The sequence below is a fragment of the Phalacrocorax aristotelis genome, chromosome 19, assembly GCF_949628215.1.
Source record: "Phalacrocorax aristotelis chromosome 19, bGulAri2.1, whole genome shotgun sequence".
Classification (NCBI taxonomy): domain Eukaryota; kingdom Metazoa; phylum Chordata; class Aves; order Suliformes; family Phalacrocoracidae; genus Phalacrocorax; species Phalacrocorax aristotelis.
Genome location: NC_134294.1, coordinates 8,423,293 through 8,446,524, shown reverse-complemented (window position 1 = coordinate 8,446,524; position 23,232 = coordinate 8,423,293). Strand labels below are relative to the sequence as shown.

The 23,232-nt window shown below is 42.4% G+C and overlaps 1 protein-coding gene across 3 annotated transcripts in view; it reads right to left on the bottom strand.

Annotated features, from left to right (window-relative positions):
* Window positions 1–23,232, bottom strand: part of PRDM16 (PR/SET domain 16) — a 350,029-nt gene that overhangs the window by 147,813 nt on the left and 178,984 nt on the right. For all 3 annotated transcript variants that reach the window (XM_075114016.1, XM_075114019.1, XM_075114017.1), the window contains exon 3: window positions 19,802–19,852. In XM_075114016.1, the coding sequence (XP_074970117.1) occupies window positions 19,802–19,852 (51 nt within the window). The remainder of the gene's footprint in view (window positions 1–19,801; window positions 19,853–23,232) is intronic.

Below are 23,232 nucleotides of genomic sequence, written 5' to 3'. Positions count from 1 at the left end.
CTAATCAAACATTCATAAAGCTTTTTTTTTTTTTTTTTTTTTTTTGTCTGCATGCATCTTTAATGTTCCAGGTAGGATGAACACTGCCTGTACTGAACAGGGACATTTATATACAGACAAAAGCCGCAATACTAAGACTTACCAAGAAGTGGGTGGGATTTGGGATAAGTGCTCGGCTGGATATGTGAAATGTTGGCTTGGCAGAGCATCTCTTTGTTCCCCGTGATACTGTGAGGAGTGGGGACTTATGCAAATCACATGTTCTTGAACTGTACATAATCATTCGGCTTTGGCTCGTGTATACATTTATAACATGAGGTTTGATCTCCCAACACAAATCATTTCAGTTTTATACTTTTCTGCTGTTTGTTCTTTTTATAAATAAGAGTTTAGGAGATTTAATGATTAAAGAATACAGAAAGCTGCTTTGTCACGTATACCACGTATACGAGAGACTCCCTGCAGACAAACCACCCACATGCCACCCAAAGTTCAGACCTCGTTTGCAGGCCGGCTGCAGTTTGGGCAAGCTTTAGCGTGGGCCCTGGACAATTCTGTGAGCTGTCGTCACATACCTGACACGGGTTGGTACTCCTCCCGGGACACTGGTACCGGTCCCTGTGAAGCTCACGATGCTCCATCAGACAGACCTTAGCTCTGAGGGCGTGAGCTTTTCCTCCCGATGCTGTTCAGATGCGAACAAACACTGCACCGCTTTCCTCAAGCTCCCCGGAGCCACAGGAGGAAAGCGGATTGTTTATTGCTCATCCGTCTTTCCGAGGGGTCGGCTTTAACTGCTGATGGCTGAGGTATCCCAGAAATGACACAGGATGACATCTATGGATCAACTCGCGCTCTGTTCATTAGGCTCACGGCTTCTCTTGGGGGATGCAAATTAGCGGGTGTCTCGCACAGCCACGTTCCCTCTCGTGAGGCTCAGACCACCGCAGAGGGCCCGACTTTGGTAACTGGGGCAGAGATAAGGGTCAGTCAGACCCACCGACTGTACTGATAAAGAGGGACCACGTTCAGTTTGGGACATCTGAAAAAGGTGGCTTCACGTTGCTTTCAGCAGTGATGATTTAGCAGAACCCAGTCATGGGCTGATTTTACCTAGGGCAGGGAAGTGACCTCAAATTTCCCTTCAGCACAAGCTATACTTTTTAAGGAAGATCTCCCAAGATCCCTTTCCTAGCAGACTGCTTCTTCACGATGCTATTTTAGCGGGTTCATTAGCAATATGCTAATGTTTACCCTCACAATCTTCCACGCTTTCCTAAGTGCTTCCTACAGCCAAGAGTATCATAGTTGGCTCCTTTTCAGTGACCGTGTTCGGGTGTACCAAAAACCTGTGAAATTCCCACGCTCTGGGTGTGAGTGGAGCCCCTCCTCCTCTGTGCCCCGGGGACGGCACTGGGGAGTCCTGTGCCAGCCTGGGTCCTGCGGGCCGGCCGTGGAGCCCTGGCACACACCCACACAGGTGCCTGTGAAAAAGCGTGGAGGGAGTTTTTAAGAATCTGCTCTATTTTCTTCATTACTTAATTCGAAGTTTCAATTTAAATAGATGTCTCAGCATGGAGGTGAAGGCAGAGAAAAATAGATGTGTGTCTGTGATGTTACAAAGCTGAAGATCTCTTAAAGCATAGGAAGTTTGAGGCGACCAGATTTCATAGAATCATTTCCTCTTTGTCTCCTGGAAATACAGAACACTTCTAAACGTAACAGTCTGGTTCCTAAAGGTTTGGAGTTTTGTTTGTTTGTTTGTTTTAATGACCGATACAGTTTCCAAAATATTTACTGGAATTGTAGGAATTCGCAAGAGCAACAAAAGCAGAGAGGTGCGTGCAAGGTGCGGCAAAGCAGCCTTGCTCGGGTGCTTCCCGTGACTCCCCCCAGCCCGAACCGTTCTGCTGGGTGCCGCGCCCTGGCGCTGATGGGCGGCTGTCAGCGTTCACAGCAGCGAGAGCAAGAGGATTTCCGACACTCTCCCAGCAATATTCAGAATCACTAGAAATGGCAACGCGTTCCGTGGAAGAATTCTCCTCCGTGGAGACCGTACAAAAGTCTGCATGGACTTTTAAAATACTTCGCTGAAGGGAACGTACTCCTAAAAGAGCCGCCTACGTGTGATAACAAAGTTAACCTAAGCTGTTCCCCTTGTGTGCTGGGGCACTCACACATGCAAATCTTGTCTCGTTCAATCGTGTTTGTTCACCTCCATAGTCCTTCGGTGATTCAAATCTGTGTCTTACTATCCTCTAATACCCTTGTCTAACAGTTCTTTTTAAATGCATGTGTTAATTATCTTGCCACTGCTGTAATTTCTCCCTGTAGTCCATTAATTAAGAGGTCACAATCTAAGAGCATGTTTACCCAATAAGCTTTCTTTTTTAATTATCCTAATTGCTTGGATACTGACAAAGGCTCCATCCCTCCCCTTTCTCCGAGTGGATTAGAAAACGACATTTCAAAGCCCCACACAATGATGGGTTTGTAAAACACACACACACATATATGTTTTTATAACTCCACAATGTTCAAACATCCAAGGTCAGCAAGACACACGATACTATATTTGTATAGCTGTATAAAATGGAGATACAAATTGCTCCTCTTCATCTATTAGTCTAGAATATTATATTGGTCAGGAAAAACCTAAGCGAAACTTTAAAACCTTCAGAACCTGGAATAAGAACAGCTAGATGCCTACAACTTGCTCTGGCGACCACCAGTCTCTCTTACAGAAGCGCATCTCTCCCTGCACCCACATGGATGCCTTTGGAGAAAAGCAAGAAAGCAAGAAGGAAAAGGAAGGCGGCGATAAGCTTCTACTACAGCAAAGACAAAGCATTATTTCTCTACCCCCAAAATATTGCCTTCCCATAGGTCCCATCTTGGCGAGCTGGTCCAAATACTTTTTTTACTGGCTTAGCAAAATTCAACAGGAGATGATCTCTACCACTTAAAAATTTTAAAACCCTCTTTTTGTCAAGCTTTTAAAGGGGAAAGGTAGCTATTTGAATTCCAGATAGGATTTTAACACAACAATTAGTAGAGGTCACGTCCAGAAAAATTACTGCTTTGTCAGAGTGTGAAACATTTGATATGTCAACTAAAGTAAATTTTTTTGTTTTAATAAAGCAAATGTCTCATTCAGGCCAGTCATCTCAGGAACTATATAACAGAAGTATAATTACTTAGAAATTGCTTAGGTAAGCGTGATTGATGCATGGTAAATAGATGTTTCCAGCACTTATTGTTTCTTCCTGATGGATTAGGAAGAGTAGTTTAACAGTTCATTTGACCAGTCTCTCCTGGTGTTTCTTGAGTCTGGCTGTGCCAGTCAGCACCAGCAGTTCCTGGTAGTTTAAGTCTCTTTATTAAAGATTAAGATGTCAGAGGTCCTGCATTGCACAAAATCCCGATTTTATTAACTTCTCATTATCAGCTGAAATATGAAATGCATTTCTTTTCATCTGAAGGAAGGCACTTTCTCAAGGGAAAGAACAGATATATAATATACATTTATGACGATGAAGGGTGGGTTTGTTCCAGCCCTGACCGGTGCTGGTGAACATTTTCTCACGTGACAGGCGCCACATACATTGATACTCTCTCCCGGAAAGTCACAGCGCATTAGTAAGTTGGCAGTGGTGAACCGTGCGGTCAAATACTTACACTACGGCACTTAAGCCAACAGCGCTTTCATTAAAGAGCAGCAACATGCAGTGCGCTGGGCAGAAATACCGAACCTCGGAGGTCACTCACACAACCAGGACAAGTAAAACACTGGCACAGGCTACAGTCGGGCAACGCTGCCCTCTTCACACTCTGCAGCTCTGGGAAGACAACGGAGTAACAGCACAAAGCCTACGCGACGCTCATTAAAACGGACTGCAGCAGCATTCAAAGTCCACTCTCTGACCAGAAATGCCGATAAGTTCTAATACCATCTGTGTGACCTTAGGCAGCAACTGATAATGTTAGATTGCTGAAGGCAGCAGCACTGTACAGCGCCTGAGTCCTGTCGCTTTTGAAAGACTTATTTTTAATGCCGTATGTATTATAATCACACTGACACCCACACCAAACAGCTACAGGGCAATGACACATGCACAGACCCTTCAGTGGGTCCCTTCCCTGCGTGATCCTCGCAGCCGTACCTTTAAGGGATTGTTGAAAGCTGACAAATTTATGTATTTTGCGTATTTTAAGGAAAGCCTTTGACGTACTTCTTGTTTTCAACCCTGTCTATTGCAGGAAGGAAAGAGCTGGCACTGCATGTACTTTCCCAGAGCAGGAGGGCTCTTGCTGGAAGCTACCCCACAGAAAGAGGTAAGGCGTAGAAACGGTCCGTCTGGTACAACGCACGTCCCGCACCAAGGGATCAAAACTCTACAGCCTGACAGTGCAGCTCTTGTGAGGGTTAAGCTCTATTACGCCTGGTCTCTGACACTGCCAGTGGCACCCTCAAACTAATCGCGTTTCTATACCTATACATACGCCCAGGCAACAAATAAGCCCTTTAATGAAAAGCTTCATCTACTTCTAATTAATTCCATTTCTATGCCTTTTTAAGAGTACAGGAACGTACAAAGATACAGATGATGGAGTACGTTCTGTTGCCAGTTGACAACTTCTCTGATCAAGCCTCCCTCATGATTAAGACTAGTTCTGTGTGCCAGTATCTTACATCTTTAGCAGTTCTGCTGCTTGAGACCAGTGGATTCGTGCCAAAGACCAAAGGTAACACGCTGTGGCTGTGTGGAATCAGTTACAGTTACCTCAGTGAATTGCTTTTGCATTTGCTTATAGATTTAGATCACTGTTTGTTTTCATCAGAAGCTGTATTCATCTTGTCTTTTGAGCGCCAACAAGAATGCAGGACAAGAAGACTGTGGCATCAGCTGAGCAAACAGAGTGTTGTTGTTTGCATGTCCGGGCCCAACGTAAAGTCTACAATTTGAGGGCCACCAACTTCGGAGGAAACGCCGATTCCTTCTCTACATTTACTTCTTTGATAAAACAGGTCAATATATCAGAAAAAAATCACCCCATCAGTATTTAGGAAAAAGAAATACATGTGCCATAAGCTGTCTATTTCAAAGGTATGTATGTACAAAAGGCATGGTAAGTGGGTGCTGAATAGTTAGGAGTGGCAATTATCAGTTACACGTATCATTATAGTCTCTCAGCTTTTCAATAGCGCAGAGTTCCTAATACCATGTTTACTAGATCAGGTAAAAGGGGACTCTTAATACTGTGCAAATATGACTTACCAAAGGACTTTGCTTTCTCACCTATTCTTGGGCTTTTCAAATCAACATTATTAATTGGCTGGCTTATCGGTAAGTGCTGTCTGGCAGTTAAAGGATGTTTCCACCCATTGCAACGATACATAGAAACTAAGCAATGTCAGCCACAAGGACAAATAACTTCCATGTTGAAACAGAAAAATATTTTGACACCTTAAATCTGCTTTGTAAAAAGCATAAGGCATTTCAGCATTAACTTGCTATCCTTTATTGCATCAGTTGTTCCATATTCTATCATCCTTGTTTTTCCTTATTATATGAATTCAGAACTCTGGCTTATAGTTGCAAATACTGGGAGGTTTGGGGGGGGGGGTGCCCTTTTTTCTGCTTTCTTTTCTTTTTCTCTGGTTTCCTACTATTCAGGTGTGTATAAATACGTGTTTTAGAAGCTGGATCAACTAGTTTCCATAGTAGGAAACTCGACTACATAGGAGTTTAAGAGGTAATTTTCAGCCTTTCAGATCAACTTCCTCTTAACCTGCCAGCTCTCCTGAGCACCAAATCCACTTGAAAATGGGACAAAAATGTTTGGCTGATAAGGAATACTGAAACCAAAGAGCACAAAACTTACCAGGCACTGTTAAAGAAAAGCAAAAAAAGTCTAAAATAAGAAGAAAAGCATTCACTGCCCCCACCTCACTCACTTTTTTCAGTATGCCGCAGCTGGCACGTGCAGCCTACCTAGAGGAGGAAAGGGCAGGCTCGTCTCCGTGCCTCCTCCACTCCATGGCTTGCTTTCACACTGATTAACAAGATAAACTTATAAGCACCATAAAAAAGCGTGAGGCTAGAAAGGATTGCAGGAAGTTATCAAGGCTATTCCCTTATTCTAATGCAGGATTGTGTATATCTAGTCCAGCCTGGCAGGTGTTTGTCTAAACCTCTTAAGAGCCTTCAGTGGCAGATATTTTATCTCCTCCCTAGAGAGCCTACTCAGGTACTGAACTATTCCAGTATTTCATTTTTCTTAACATCTAACCCAAATCTTCCTTGCTACGAGGCTGGCTTCTTTGCACCGTATTCTGACGGATGTGTGATACAGATGATCACCCTTTAGTTTAATGCAGAATATGAATTTTAGCTTCAGCTGCTTATTTTGCAGAATGACATCTGCTTATCTTAAAGAGATTTTCCAGTAGAAGCACAGACCGAATTTATTTATTTAAAGTATTTCTGTTCCTTTTAAAGAGGGTTTCCCTCTGCCACCATATTGGCATTGCAGTTGTCTCCATGAATTGAGATGCTCAGCTGTTTTCTTTTTTAAAAAGGAAACGGTTATTCGTTTAGGTAGACATTTAAAGAAAAAATCAAACAAATATTTGATGTGCTGTGTTAGCCTGAAAAGGGGGGGGCACTGTGTAAGCACAGTAAATGCAGGTGAACTGTTTTATGTGAGTGAAAACAAACTAGGGGAAGAAGGGCTACCAGCAAAGGTAAACCATGGCTGTGTAAATACAAAGAGAGCGGCATGATTATTCACAACTGGGAAAGACCAAACACATGGCTATTAGAATTCAGGGTCTGACATAATTTAAGCATCACAGAAAAAGAATACAAGAAGCACAAGACTAACTGAACAAGCAGAGATACAGGATGATACGGTGAATGAGATTGACAGAATTTTTTTCCTACCCAAAGAGAGTCCCGCACATTTGCTGACTGACACTAACTAGTAATTCAACCACATATCTGAAAAACACATTCTTGCTCTTCAAAGCCTAAAAATGTGAAGGGTTCTCCTCTAGCATAACAGTACCACAGTAACAGCAATTGTTTCCAACCATTCAAATCGATCTGCGCAGGACTGCATCCGTCTGACAGCACTTTGAGGTGGGGGCCAAATCTACCAGTGCTGCCGTCAGGCAGTTCTTGGTTATCCCTCCCTTTCTGGAGTAAGTCACTGGCACATGAGTGTGTTGTTCTTAATATTTACCACTCACTATCTAGTCCTCTTCTCAAATCTATTGTTATGCCAACCATATCTACGTTCGTGGCTCTCCTTTGTTATGGAACAATCCATCTAGAGATACTAAAAGAAAAAGTCCTTGCTCTTTAATTCCACTAAACCTCTGCAAGAAGGAAAACACACACTCAAAGCCTTGTCCAGCTCTGAAGCATTTCTCAACTTTCAGAGAAAAAGAAAAAAAATCCATTAGCTTATTTTCTCATTATTTATGTACATAAGCTTCTAACACTTCAAGGCTTTGGCTAACACTGCCAACAGAACGGAGAAAATACAACAAGGAAACCTATTTCTTGGGTATTTCCAGCCCAGTTAGTGTGAGGAATTAGAAGAAATTAATTTAAAGAAATGCTATGTGCACGGTTTTCATCAACGTTTTTTCAGACCAAAGGGTTTCTGATGAATTTCAGAGATGCATCCAAACTTCTGAGCAAGTTTCCAAACCAAACAGACTGCAAACTCTGACATTCATCAGTGACTTGTTTGCCAACCTTCCTATCATACAGCAAAAAGGGCCATTTAAAATCATCTCAGAACAATCTGCTTTCACGGTCATGGTCGTTTTACAAGCCTCCATCTGTGTAACACTTTTAAGTCACAAGAACACAAACATTCATATAGAAATGGCTAAAGCCTTGGTCTAGGTTCAGAAATAACATAGACATATACCAAGATTAAATAATAAACCCTGTTTTTCTGACTTCATTGCTCTGAAAAAACTCGTTATCTGGATAATAATAATAAAAATGTCTACTTGATAATATTTTGGCTTTTTTTTCTTGGATTTAAAGTTATTTAAATTCAAATTTAATTAATATTATTTAAAGTTATAAAAGTCATCGTACAGCTGAGGGAACAGCAATCTGGGCACAAAAAGTGAGGTCCTTTGCCTGAAGTCACCCCAGCTTCAGGACGAGGAGGGAGCTGTGCTGGATGCCACTACTGTAGACATTAGACATGCACCAAGATAGCAACCCCTTGCAAAAATGAGTTTGATCTTAAAGCCTAACGCTTCTGGACCCCGGGATTGCCCAGTTTTTCCCAAGGGCGGTACAGATAAACTGAGGTTCACTTAGCAGGAGATACGATGCTCTCTGCAGTAAGCCTATCGAAGCAAAGAACAAATAAACATATGGTGAACATCAGAACTGGACTGGAAGATGGGATACCATTCAAATTAGAAGTTTTTATTGGCAAAAGGACCAGCAAATATAAACCGCCAGGAATAAATTTACATTGGAACTTAGAAGACGTGTTCTAGTCATCAGAAGACAAAAAGCCTGAAAGAAATTATCTTACTTAAGGGGGCACAACCTAATTATGAAAGTTTGTACAACCTTACTGCATGCGATTGTAGGAAATTGGACAAAATAACCCAACAGGATTGCTGCAGACCTCTGTTCCTAACAGGAATTAAGGTAAAAGAGAAACAACCACCCATATTAAGCACATGAGCTAACAGAAGAGGAATTATGTCAGAACAATGACCATTGTAACTCGAGACAGACTGACGTGGAGCTGAGCGTCTCGGAAGACGGACAGTGTTTTTCTTGGTGTATAGATTTACACAGCAGCCCGGCACCATCATATCTGAACCTTTGCCAAAAGTTTTTCAGGATTCACCTTTTTCAAGATTCCCATGACAAAATGACAAATCTCCATTCCAAGGATGCGGTAGCTGAGTGAGAGACTACTTGAATTTGCCAGCCCCAAGCTACCTGCAAGGGTGTAACTATAGAAAGAGAAAAAAGTTAATCAGACACTAAGGGAAGTGAACGAACAATGAAAGTCGATACTTGTCTGGTTTTATAAAGACATATATGTAATTGCAGGGGGAAATACAAAAAAAATTCCTCTTGATTAATTTTTAAATTTAATTCTTTATAGAAAGACGACTAATACCTCTTCAGCACTATCATAAAAACTACCTTGATGCAATAGCATTTATTTAAACTCCCAGAGTTTCCTCCAGACTGCATGTAAGGAAGACATATAAGAATAAGAAGGTATAAGAAGACGTATAAGACGACATATAAGTCGTCTTCAGGGTGACGCAAGCTAAAGCTTAGGACTGAGATTCCAGTGGAAATTAAAAGAAACAATTCCTTTAGGTCTTCTGGAACAGAAGGAATTATTGCATCAACCAGGGCCTAAAATGGTCTGACAGCAGATACGCATAACTCTCTCTGCAGGAATCGGTAGTGATCTGGAAGCGTGCTCAGCAGCAAGCTAAACCCACTCTTCTCCGAGGCCAGCTTTCATTGCAACAAACCCCTAAAACAATCAGGTAACTCATAAAGATTCGGAGATAACATGCCTCGATGCGACAGAACATTTCTTAATTTCAGTTAGTTATAGGACACATTAATCATAAATACGAGCAGGAAGAAAACTTACTTGAAAGCTTATAAACTAGTTTAGAATCTATTCCACAGTTTTCTATACCTCTGTTCTATGCCTCTGTGTTGTATTTTAGAATAAAGAGGAAAAAAAAAAAAGAAAAAAAAAGTCAATCACTTGGGTGGCCAAGTAAGGATTTAAGCACTTAATTTAGGTTCCTCTACTACTACTATTTTTTTTTTTTAATGTGCCTCCTGTCTGTGTGCTTTAACAGCTGGTCAAATAGTACCCGCAGAACTGTAAATTTCAAAGAAAAGTAACCAGACTTCAACTCCCGAGAGCTGCCTGACCGGACAGAAACTGTCACCAGAAAACCCCATGCAGTGCTGAGGGAGAGATAACGTTCGTTCTTCTCGGCTCAGGAATTTAATCAGGGGACTTTCAACACTTCACAACATCAAGCTAAAGCTGGAAGTTCAGTGAAAATTACTCAAGTCCTAACTGAAGATGGAAGGATAAAGTTCACATTTCACGCTATTTTTTTCCATTATCTTATCCTTGGGGTTACGTGTCTGTCAGGAAGAAGTTACTGCTAATTCAGCGAAGGTAAAAGCAAAGGCAACGAGAGCGGGACTTATGAACCGCAGAGCAGCTCACGCGCCCGCGGAGGGGCCGCAGAGCGGTGCGGGCGATGGCGCGCCCGCGGCTGCCCCGGAGCCAGGCCACGTCCCGCGGCTCGGCCAGGCCCCGCAGGGGCTCACCTCCGGCGCTCCTCTCCCGCCAGCTCCACGTCCTGTAATGAGCTGCTAAATTTAGAAAGTGCTGATCAGCCAGCGGGAGGAAGAAAAATAAAACACGTATCTGAATTCCAGTTGCCATCAAGTAACCAACTCGTAGGTCATCTTGAAGAACGCTGAGGCAATTATAAATAGCATTAGCCTTCTTCAGACTTTATACCTCTTCTCACTATTGCTCCGAGAAATACCCACGCACACGAAAGAGCACTCATGTCTGCCTGTTTTAGCAGGACCAAAGCTGTAGGCCCCTTGAATCTCACACGGAACCTGCCAAACATAAAAGCAGAAGTGGATTCATGCAAGTAGAGGCTACGTCCTCCTTCTCTGGAAGCTAGGCAATCCGGGTGGTGAGCTGTAGCTCGCAGCCCGGGGCGGAACGGGGACTACCCCCGCAAGCACAGACTAACGCTGACTGAATTGGTAGCTCTGGAAATGAACGATGCCAGCGTAGAGTCTTGGACGTGTTGCAATTTCCTCAACTGCTGCTTTATCTCCTCCTTGGGAAGGACAAAACCAGCCCTGCAAGCTCTTGTGTCTCTGAATTAGCATGCAGGGCATTTTGGACTTGGCACGTCCTCGTCAGTTTAAATACTACATAAATGCTCACTGCTATTGTAGACATAAATTAAAGCTAAGACTAGTATTGATTGTAAATTTCCAAACTCAAAACTACTTTGTTGAAAAGTTACAATTTTATTAAAGCAAAGTATTTCCAGAAATTAAAATTTATCAGAAGCTAAAGGAAATAATCCGAAAGTATAACTCAATTCAGTTTCAGCAAAATATTTTTGGCCCAACTCGAAATAAAGTTTTGAAAACTCATGGTGTTGTGGAAAGAAACAGTAAAAAAAGAATTGAGGACAATTATTAAGACGCGGAGCCAAAATCTCCGCCTTACCCTCAAATAAGTCTGGTTTTGTATTGCGGGTGTCAGCAGAGAGCACTCATGCAGCTACTGTATCTGCTACACAGAGCAAAGGGAATGAGCTTCATTTGCTTACGAAGTGCTGCCTTCGCATGCTGAAATTTCCATGGGTAGACAAGGTACTGCTGAGCGTCACTGAATAGCTGACTTCTAGTAATTATTTTTCTCTCAAAACTGCCCTATGAAAAATAAATTTGGGCTTTTTTCAGAACACATATTTTATATTCTCATAAAAACCTCATCTAATCTAAAACCCCATCTAACTGGCATCATCAAAATATACTGCGCTCCTGGAACGTGCATGGGACAACAGTCATAGCTTTACTGCTTGGTAAACCCCTGATATATTTCTAGAGCAGAATATGGAAAAAATAAAAAAAGGAACAAAAGCATTTTTTGTTTTCGCTATGATATATATATTTAATTATAGGTCACTGGCATCCGGTTCCCTGCTTTTTGGCTTTTCTTTTTTCCTTTTAAAGCCACACCATAGGTGCTAGGGGCCAACTTCAAGTCTCTCTCCCTGCTATTCACCACCCCCCCCCCCCCCCACTTTCTTTCCTCCCCAATTACTGTCCAGGTTTTTCTTTTTAGCTAGCGAGCTCTAATAGGCCTCCTACCTGATATATATTCTCTTTAATAGCGGCACAATGTGATTAACCGAATACTGCACACACCTCAAGATTACAGATTATATTAATAGAACCATCTGGCTTCTATAATGTATGTAATGTATACAATAAATCCTGATTCCAAATTTCACTCTGGAACAGAAACCTGTCCTGCTCAGTGCAATCTATTCTTACAACTCTGATGTATATTCCCAGTACTGCGTAAATAACTGGCGGCAACACACGCACGCACGCGTGCTTGCAGCTCCCTCCTCCGCTGCGGTATCGGTTACAGTCTTCTCGCGCTCCCGGTCCATCCCACGTGTGGTTCTGAGTCCAGACGTAATTCCAGGAATACCTCCTGGCACGCTCGCCCTCTGCACCCGAGGAGGAATTGCAGAGCGGACCGAGGTGGGGGTTACCTTCGAAGTTAACATACAGTTTTGAAATCCCAGAGGCTATCATTCCAAAATTTGTGATGTTTTGTCTACTCTGGTGATTTAAGGTTTGTCAGAAAATGTCAGAAAGGCCACGAGGCCAAGGGCTTCCTGATGACTGAGGATTTTCTTTCACATGACCTTCCTGAAGTTGATTTTGGGCTCCAGACAGTGCTGCCTTCAGCTCTGACAGGGGCCGGCTGGCAGCAGATTCATGGGGATCTCTGGGGCATTCTGGCATTTTTAAACTGAGTAGAGGCTGTAATACCTCCTAATCATCCAGAATATTATTTCACTAGTAATCGTCTTACAGGCGGTATGTAAATGCCAGCCTTTCAGCTTGCAGTTCATTTTGTCAGCAGAAAAAAAAAGAGTGCGCGCTCAAAGGTATGCAAACAATTAAAAACATACCTTGATTCAAATGAATAAGCGCGTATGTAGAGCACTTTTAATTTCACATATGGTGTTACATGTGGTTTTTCAACAAGGGATCATTAATTATATGTACACTCAGAGATAAGCAGGATTGTGAGAAAAGTGTTAAAACCGTTAATGTGTGCTTGTGATCGTTCTCAGAAGCACCAAGCAGAGAGAGCTCACTCACAGGGATATGTGGGTTTCACACTATTTGGGAAGCTCTTAGCCATAAAAAAGTTTATAGATCTTAAATTTGCATATGCCTTTGGCATAACCGATTACTCAGCCAAAATCTCTTAGCAAGTCTCCTTTACTCGCATTGTTCCACGGAACAGCCGGACCCTGCCGGCCACGAGCCAGCGTCGGAAAACGCAGCTCCCCAGGTGAGCTCCCCGCCGCCCGGCAGGGCGAGAACGGGAATGGCGCGAGGCTTTGCCCCTGCTCTTCCACAAATACTCACCAACGGAGGATGTTTTGAACCACTTACAAAAAGAATGAATTTCTGACTGGCTAGCTAATGAATTACCCTTTCTGCCCTAATGAGACGAGGTTCCACTGACGCTGAAATATGACTCTGACACTTATTATAAATGACCAGTGGAGTGGTTTTGGCTTCCCCCCCCCCCCCCCCCCCCCCCCCCGCAGACCACTGGTCGGGCACAGCGGTTAAATAAGACAGCAATTTGGACTTGACTCTACTACTCACGCTTCCTATTCAGAGATGCAGCAGATCACCAATAGAAACCGATGCCAGTGGGTTGGTTTGTTTTGTCAAGGGAAGAACCTCCACCCTTCTCCCTCCCAAAAAAGTGTAGCTGGTTTTGCTGAGAACTTGAGGCCACCATCGAGTGTTTATGTCTGAGGCACATTATACGAAGGCAAGGTGACCTCTCATAACTGTCTATGCCTGAAGTTAAGCGGACACTTTTATCTTAAGAGATACTGTTCAGCAGAGATGCGTGTCATTTGGAGCAATGTGTATAAATAGCTCAGCAACACATTTCGGACACTTCCCTCTCAGCTACAGCAATTCACTTATTCAAGAAAATAAGACAGCAGGTTATAAATTAGTGCTAAAAGAACAAAGCAACGCCATTGCTCTTTGGTTTACACCGGTGGCTGCAGTGATTTAAGAGTGAACTCGCCTAGAGTGGAAGGGAGGAAAAGAACCACCTTAATCTACAGAAAGGACTTATTTAAAACTGTATGAGGCGTTCACACCGTATCCACGCCTTGCATGAACTTGCCAACAGCGAACACAGTCAATGGCCATTAACCACCCTGACCGTCTGTACCGCCGGAGAGAGACCTGTGCCGAGGCACACCGTTCACATCGTGTTGTGATGCACGTGGCTTGAGTTGACTCGAATGTACTGGAGATACGGGGAGAGCAAACTTAACCACTGCTAGTCCTGTTAACTCGGCCTGATTTATGGGTTCAAAACCCCAGAGACCTCTTTACGGAATCATTCATCATACACACACACACACTATACGATCAAGCCCAAACATCTGTATCAGAGAAATTAAACATACAACATTATTCCTGCAAAAATAATTTAACCATCACTTTCTTCGCCGACTTTTCTGGCCAAGCCGTACACCTTTTTTTTACTTTACATGCTTCATTTCAGCAAAATCAAGGATGCAAACTTCTTAGAAGTACTTAGTTTCCATGGAAACCTAAGCTGACCGCAACATTATTGTTCTCAAGAGGGAACTGACTTTACTATATGTTCATTCACTGAATTAATGGACTCCTGGTTCTTTTATTAGAAGCTCTCTAACAATGGAAAGAGAGAAATGTTATAAAAAAGACTCTCAGACAACTGTCCACTCTTTTGTCCAGGGCTTATTGGAATGACGCAAGTCCATTCAAGGAAAGATTATAAAAATCAACTCAAAGCTGCCTCTGTTTGTGGCAGCTAAACATACCTTTATTTCATAAAGATACAACCTGTAAAACAAGCAAATTAAAGCTCTTTCTGAAATAGTAACTGCAAGGCAGTGCTGATGTTGAAACCGGACTTTAACTGTGATAACTGGGTATTGCTACACAATCTCGTAGGGTTTTGCGAAGCATCATTAACCTCCGGTTCAGTCACTGCGCAGCGCTGTCTTCGGGCTCTCCATAGTCCGGTACATTTTATAAGAACACGCTCTCCTTTTTTAAGCTAAATTTAAGCACACAAAAGCAGGTGATATTTTTAAAATAATTCAGTCTGGTTAACAGTGTAAATCCTCAGCAAGTATGAAGACCACTTTAAAACCACTAAAACCGGGGGTTTGGCTCTTCAATACACAGAACCGGAAGATGAAGAAATATAATGGAAATTTGGATTTTAAAATCTTTACTCACAGTCTCAGAACACCTTCTATTAGATACAGATAATAAATATATTCATAATACATACTAAATGCAGAAATGCGAACGTATTTTGTGCGAAGCACCGCAAATCCAGGAACTTTAAACAGCTCAGGCTAAAATCTCTAGGTCAATCTCTCTCTGCATGTATAATATTATGACAGACTGTGCTTGGGCCTGAGGGTGTATGGCCCAGCTCGTAATTGCTCCACAAAAGACAGTTAACAGTTCCCTTGCTCTTCTCTAACTACCTTCCTGACTGCTTATTGAAGTCTGATTTCTTACTCCTCTGGGTCATCATTCATCAGTCCTACAGATCCCACTGGGAGAGACCGACCAGACCTTTCCATATCCCTTGTTGCCAGAGGCCATTTCTGACGGCCCGTGATATAGAAAATGTCTTCACAGCAATCCAGTGGGACAAACTATGGTTATAATACCCAAATAATCATTTTGCAAATTATCATAATTATCAATCAATCATCTTGTGTGAACAATGTGTTTCTGAAGTATCAGATGGTTCTTGTGACCTGTAGCATTTTGTATATAATAATAAACCTGGAGAGATTTATGGCTCTATCCTGCTTTGCATCTGCAGTAACAAAACATCAGTTGGTTTTTACTTCTGTTTTAGGAATAAAAGCTTTCCATCTACCTAGGTTTCTTGTTTACTGCTTGATGCTTTCTAAAAGGTCAAGATTCCTAATCTCACCCAGTTTTCTAACAGTACCTTCATTTTTAAAAAAAAGATCTATGGGATTTGGGAGTAGGGGATAAATGACTGTGCTGCATAAATTACTTTTGGTTTACAGTCTCATCACCGTTGTATTACCAGCTTCTAGAATTTGCAATGTAGGTACAAAGTCAGCCGAAGTAGGGGAAAAAAATCGGTTTTGTCTTCAGTTTTTGTTGTTGCATTTTGTGCAGCACCAGATTGAATCCCACTCTTTTGGAGCTGATAGCATCTCCCGCTCCCTGTGCAGTACATTCTTGTTAATGGATAAATTCAAGCTCTCGAGAAAGTCAAAGAATAAATTTAAAGCCTTTTGCCAAATGCCTATCCTATTGGATTTTGATAAGACGGCTATTGAGCTTTAATAATGTCTTCTATCCTTTTTCAGCTGGCCCTTAACATGTCTCTTTATTTGTCCCTAAAGCCTCTTCAGCGATGCCTTTTTATTACAAGTCTCTCAGCTTGCTCTCAAGGGAGACAGGGTCGACAAGAGTGATAGATAGATAACTCTATAGATTATCTCCCACAGATGTTTTCTCTCCAGTAGCCCCTCAGGCTATTCCCTCTAAGTAAACAGAAACGAAATAGAGAGTCTACTGAAGAGAGAAGTCCCTGAGGTCTCTTGTCACCACAGTCAGAAAAACAGCCCATCCAGAGGAGGTCGGCTAGGAGCTCTGCACACAGACCCTCCTTCAATATGATTCTCAAACCATCATCCAAAGTGACTTTTAGAGGAGAGAGAAATACACCTAGCGTTGCTCCTTGGAAAAAAGGGTGTCTTGTAACGGACGCTGGCCTTGTTTCCTGCCGGAGGAAGTCTCCATCTTTCATCTCCCTCTCAAAGTTAAATCAAAATGACAATGAAGATAACGATAACGAGCCATTTTTCCAAGGTATGAAATACAGCGAGAAGCTTAGGAAATTCAGGGCAAGAGAACGCGTGAGCTGCTTTCTAAACAAAATAAACAGGCTGCCGGAAGATGGCTTGGAGAAAAAGGGCATTCGGGAACATGGGACACTATACCCACAGGTATAACCGACATGCTTGTGCGCTTCTCTGGACGTATGCGTTCAGTTCACTAAAAAGAGTGAATCTATTTTAGCATTACGTTCACAATCTCTTATTGACAATTAAACAGGATGAGGAGCTGGTGTATATTTGTGCAAGTTACACTAAACATCGGCAAAGCAGATAAAAGGAAAACTCGCTGGGAATATCCCACGTTTCAGCCTATGGCACAGCACACTTCCAGATACACAGAAATGATCCTGGATATGGGCCCTTGAATAATAGTGCTAGAAATCTTAGGTCTGGTGAGACAACCACTAACAAAGGAATCGGCTTTCTGGTGTTAGTGGTCCCAGCAGAAATAACAGCAACACAAACTGAAAAATACTGGACATAGCGGGAATATACTTCTTATTCTGCTCCAAGCCAAAAAAGGGCCTGCTTTATTGTACAGTATAACAGTGTCCGCCCTGCTACACCTTCAGACTTCTCGCTGCCTTTCAGTTTAGGAAAGGTTACACAAGAGATATTTTTTTTTTCCTGGCAGATTAACAACAGAAACAATATTGGGGTCAATTTTTAAGCAGAGATTGCTTCCTGTGCATCTTCCTATACCTCTCACTGCCACTGATGCATCCCTTCCCTGCCCTGTTTTTTCACTGTTTTTACAGATTTTCTCTGCACTCTAGAGATTATTTTTTTTCTCTTTCTAGTCCTTGTTACTACCCAATTCTGAATCCATGATACAGCAGCCCATCAAATGTGCCAGGGGAAATTATGGTCCCTCTGTTTGGCACTGATTTCTTTTTCTCCTAGTTTAAATCAGCCCACCCACTACAGTTACATTTGTCTTCAGTCACCTCCTCGCCACCAACTTATCTCTGAAGGAACAGGAATAAATTGAAGTCAAATCTCAACCACTGTGTCTTCAGTGATATGACAACTGAATGACTTAGAGAGGTTGGGAAAGGAAATCTTCTCCCAAGAGGGTTTTGTGCCACTGGAGCAAAATGCTGGAGTACAACTTACAAACAATTTGAGGATACTACAAAAACTGTACAGAATGATTTCTTCATTCTTTATTTTTCATTTTCTTCTGACTGAAAAGCTGTCTAGCAGTAGTCTTTTCACAAGCCATAAAGTTTAGACTTGAACTCTTTACCTTACTGCTTTGACCTTTTTTACCCTAGCTGTAAAACCCTACTGCCCATCCTTCAATAAATTTATCACCTCATAAACTCCCACTAGTCCTTCTCTACAATGCATTTAAAAGACAGAAGTGGAAGGCCAGTCCTTCCCCCCTTAGTCAAATATCATAATTGTCCAGTTTTATACCTGCTATACAGGAAAATATTTAAGGACACAGTATTTTTCAAAGACCTGTAGTTTTTGCAACATTCTCCTTTGAAATAAAAGTAATCAAGTTTAAATACAAACCCATGTATCGAACATATAAACCTGCCAGTCTAACATTTCCTTCTACCCTTGCTTCATACAAAGCCTGCTCTCTTTAGGGGGACGTAGATTCTGCGAGGTAGGGACGTAGAATTTATTTGTGATCTCATAATTAAAGTCTGAGAAAGAAATAGCTGAGCAGTCCTGAGCCATGGAGAATCTACTCCATCCTTGGGCTAAGTGCGTCACGATAATAGGAACCTGCCACCTTGTCACCATGTCTGCTCAGACAAAAGGATCCCACAGAGGCAGAGACAAACACCAAATGAGTTATGGAGATGCACAAGGTAAAAAGTTCAGCGGTATTGCGATAGGTCCTTTGCAAGGTCATTGGATGGTCAAAGGATGCTTCATATTGGTAGCCTGGCTTTCAAAAAGAAAAGCTTGTTTTTCTTGCTGTGGCAAGAATAGAACGGTCCATACCGGACATGGATCTAAATATCTTTTCCCAAACTAACTTTGGAGCCTGACAAGTATTATATTTCACTTTGTTTGGCAGAGTGAAACAAGCGTTTCCTTTTAGCTTTCAGAGTTAAGACACAGTATTGAAGCTCGCCTAAATGGATGAATAAAAATGGCAGTTGTTGCGAGTTCCAATTTAACATATTTTCCACTTTCAAAAACTCATATTTTATGAATAGGACTGTGAATAGTCATTATAAGACAATTGCATATGAAAAGAATTACAGCTAGCTCATTATTCCAACAAGGACACACTACCTCTAGACATCTAGAGAGGCTATGATCAAATACGACTTGTAACACTTTACTTTAGTAAAGCCGTTAACCAAAAGACAGCCATGGAAAGAATGTCATTTTAGTGTTACTGAGAATAACCCCAACCGAAAGAGTAGGCTGGCTACTGAAATATGTAGTGCTGAGGCTGCCTCACAGCTACTATGAAGAAATTTATACAGCTGGGCTGTATTTGGAACACATTTTTCTCTGGTCAGTATTATAGTTTATGCATCACAAAGTGATGAAAAGCACCGGTAATATATCACATGAGTTAAATTTTATCCTTTCATCTATCTATTCCTTCTCCCTTGGACTTCACATAAGCCACATTTACATGGAGAAGTGACCTCTAAAAATTTAGCACTTTTAACAAAGGACCAACATTTTCTTTTACTGGAAAAGAAGTAAATGAGGTTTTTCGATTTGGACTGGGAGCTGTTTATACTGTAGCTGAATCAAGGAACACTTCAAACTATTATTTTCTCTTTCATAAATACTGGAATCACAAAAAGACAGAAAAATACGCCAGTAGAACCACAATACTTAACCCAAAAAAGCAACAGCAAATATTGGAAAACTTTTACGACGCTACTGTGATACACACCTTTGTTCAAAAGTAAGAAGAGAATAAAGTGTCTAGGTGTGTTAAAAAGCCAGACAGTAAAACAACTTGCGTAAGATTGAGCCGTATCCTACCTTTTTTATATTGCCTTCTTGGGAGGTCACCTCGGGATCAGTCAGCATTTGCTGAGAAAAAAACAAAACAGAAGAAAAATTAAGTTGAATTGCGACTAAGAATGTTATAAAATAATAAAGACGATTATGAATATTATTATTTTTAAAGGCCAAAACTCTCAACCGCAACAGAGAGAGACAGGCGTTTTGGAAGCTAGTTGGAAGGCTTACACCAGAACTACTATTACTCCCACACAGTTTAAGGTTTTCTGCAGCTTCTATAAATAATTTCTTTAGATTTGGCTGATGAGAACACGTGTTTCTTTCCCAAATGGCAGGTGATGTCGAACATGGGCACTGAGAGGACAGAGACCTGCGGGCTCTCTGAAAGCGAGCCCCACGGAGCCCCGGCTCGCCCTGCCGCCAGGCCACCTCAGAGGGACGGTGACGGCCAGGGCCAGTGCCAGGGGTGCTCCCAGCACCCCCGTGTGACGCCAGAGGCACCTTTCGCCTCGCAAACACGAACGCCATCCCCTCCTGCAGCCTGGTGCCAAGCCAAGAGCTTCACAGCCCAGTAGCAGCTGTGTCCCCGCGGCCGGGGATGCTTCCAGCAGCTGCGCGGGAAGCTCCGTAATTCCTCCTCCAACAGAGGTGTGGTGATACAAGTCATTAAAATGCTGCTGTGTTCTACCTCAGATTAGGTCTAGGTCAGCAGGCATTCAGGGAGGTCAAGTACCTAAACTTTCTATCACACCAGAGAGCCCCATCACGGCAAACACACCCCACAAGGACTGGATGGAGCAGCCGGACTCCAAGCATTTAAGTAGTTTCGCTGACCTCAGTGGGGATCTCTGATGCCTAAGGGTAAGCATATACTCAAGTGCTAGGGTGGAGTCAAGGTGCTCGGGACCTCCAGGCCCAGGCAACATACTTTAGCTACCAAAGAAGAGCAGAAAAAAGCTCCAAGGAACAGAGATCAAAACGCAGGAAAACCCAAGACAAAATGAGAACGGTTGTATGTCGCGAAGGAACCTTACTTAGGGAAGGAAAGGGCCAAGGAGGCTCTGTTGCGTTTCAGCAGCTGAGGATTTGGCACAAAGTTCTTGGAGCCCTTTGACCATGCCCAGGTGAGACCGACCGATTTACAAATTTCAGAAACGTTGGCAGTTGCCTCCGAGCTCAGCTGTAATAACAGCGTGTCGAGTTTTAAATAGTCAGAATCCTAAACCATTCTGTATTTTACAACAGCTCTAATAGATACTGAAATTGCGGTTTAGAAACTAGCTGAAAGCAAACAGGACCAAGAGGTGAATACCAGAGCAATAAAAATCTGTGTGTTCCTGCACCGGTGTGTGCACACACACGCTGAAATCTCACCCGGAACGACTGAAAGTTGGATATCTATCACGCACGGTTAGAAGCACGCGTCGCCAAGCTGCTGGGGAATCGCTGGCGCTTCTCAGGTGCAGAGCACTCGCAGCTCCCATCACCATCGCCGGGAGCTTGCGACCCTCAAAAGCCTTTTGAGAACTAGGCCATGGAACTTTCAGAGCTGTCATATAGAAACGCCTGTGCTAAATGGCTTAAAAGCCTTCATGGAACACTGCTGCTTCCAAATGAAGACACTTAGCTGTAATTATTATATGCAAAAAAAAGAGTCTCTAAATACAATTGGTTAAGTATGTGCATAATCCACCCGTTCAACATGACCATAAACGTAGAGGGGAAAAAAATCAAAATGAAGTGCAAATTGGGCTGTGGTATAGTCCTGTATAAACAGGCTTAAGAGTCAGGAATTCCTGAGTCTGAATCTACACGCCAACACAAGCTTCCTTTTGTTGGTTTGGATAGATCTGCGCTCAAGGGGCAAGTTCTGTTTCTCAAACTGTATTTATTTTTTTTCCCCTTTCAATTCATAGCAGATCCCAAATTTCAAAATTCTTAGAGAACAGAATTTCTGTAAAAAGTATTTCATACATATTCAAAAATGGTACTTCTACAGAAAAGCATCAGCGGCTCTTTGTTTAACTGTTCATTCAGGATATTTCAAAATGGCTGATTTTTGACAAGGTGAAATATTTTTCCAGTTTCCTTCTACTGCGGAACTTCTGGGGAATCAAATCCCAATTTCATGAAGAATTTTTGTTTTGACGGAACCATCTCCACACTCAAACTACCAGAACATTTACATGTGGGAAAAGGTGTTTTAGCAGTAGTGGGAGATTAGGAACTCTTTTTAGATGGTATTTTCCATCCTTCCTTTACAGCAGACTTTAAAAAAGAGAGATGATTAAGTCCAAAATGCGACAGTGTGGGGCTGCGTTCTGCCTCAGACCTTCTGCATTAGCTTGGACATGGCCCATAACCTGAATGTGCCTAAATTTCCTCTTTGCCCGTGGCCGAAGAAGAGGCTGACAGTTTGACGCTGAAATGGCTGAGCTATTTGGTGGGGTGTGGTGCGTATTGTGTGCGTGTAGGGGCAGAGGACAGACACCAAAGCCTCCTGCTGCCAAAACCACTGCCAGGGCTCTGACAGAGCCCGCAGAAATCTTGCGGAAATCTCAGAGCTCCTCCTGCGTCCCCAGCTTGGAATGAAAACTGTCTGACCGCTCTCCGATCAGGCGCGTTCGCATGCTGGAAGCTCGTAGGGGCAAAGACCATCCTGTGGGATCGCTCTCCGCAGCACAAGGAGAACTTGATGACTGCAGTACCGTGATGCAAATAGTACCTCCTAATTCAACGGGAAAGGGAGAAAGAGGGAAAGCAAGTACCAGATGTGATGTTTATTAATAAGAATAACAAAAGATACTTTGAAAATCTACTCATCGGGTAATGTTATCCCAGGCTGGGCTTCATCTCATGCGAATGCTGCAAGACTAAGTATAGCGCTTGACATGTACAGCGGGCTGCACTTTTGCAGTTAACACAGATGTTCTTAAACGTACTCAGAATTTACACCATATGCTTTTTCTATCAACCGATATGTTGATTTTAGCCAAAAGACAGACAACATGTCAGCAGCAGCCACGTCAGAAAAACTCGTGTTTTGGGAATCTGGTCGGAGGTGGATCTCCTTCGACTGCTGAGGAATTCCACTGCGTTTCGTTTCCTGGATTCAGGGAACTGGTGGCCACAGAATCCTGACTTAGTTACATTAGTTAGGGATGTGCTATAATTTTTGCAAAGCCTCCTGAATGTATACTAAACATGTCAAGTAACACCATGTGATTCTTTTTGAAAAACAGTTTACAAGCTGGCATTCTCCAGCTGCAGTTAACCCTAATTTGATTACATTACCGAGACAGATCACAATGAGCTTATGTAAATAGTAACGTTATCCATTCATTCCGTGAGCTCCGATAAACTGTCATTTAAAAAAAAACCAACCAACCCCCCAAAAAAAACTTCAATAGGCATGGCTTGATGCATTCAGCAAACTAACGACAAAGATG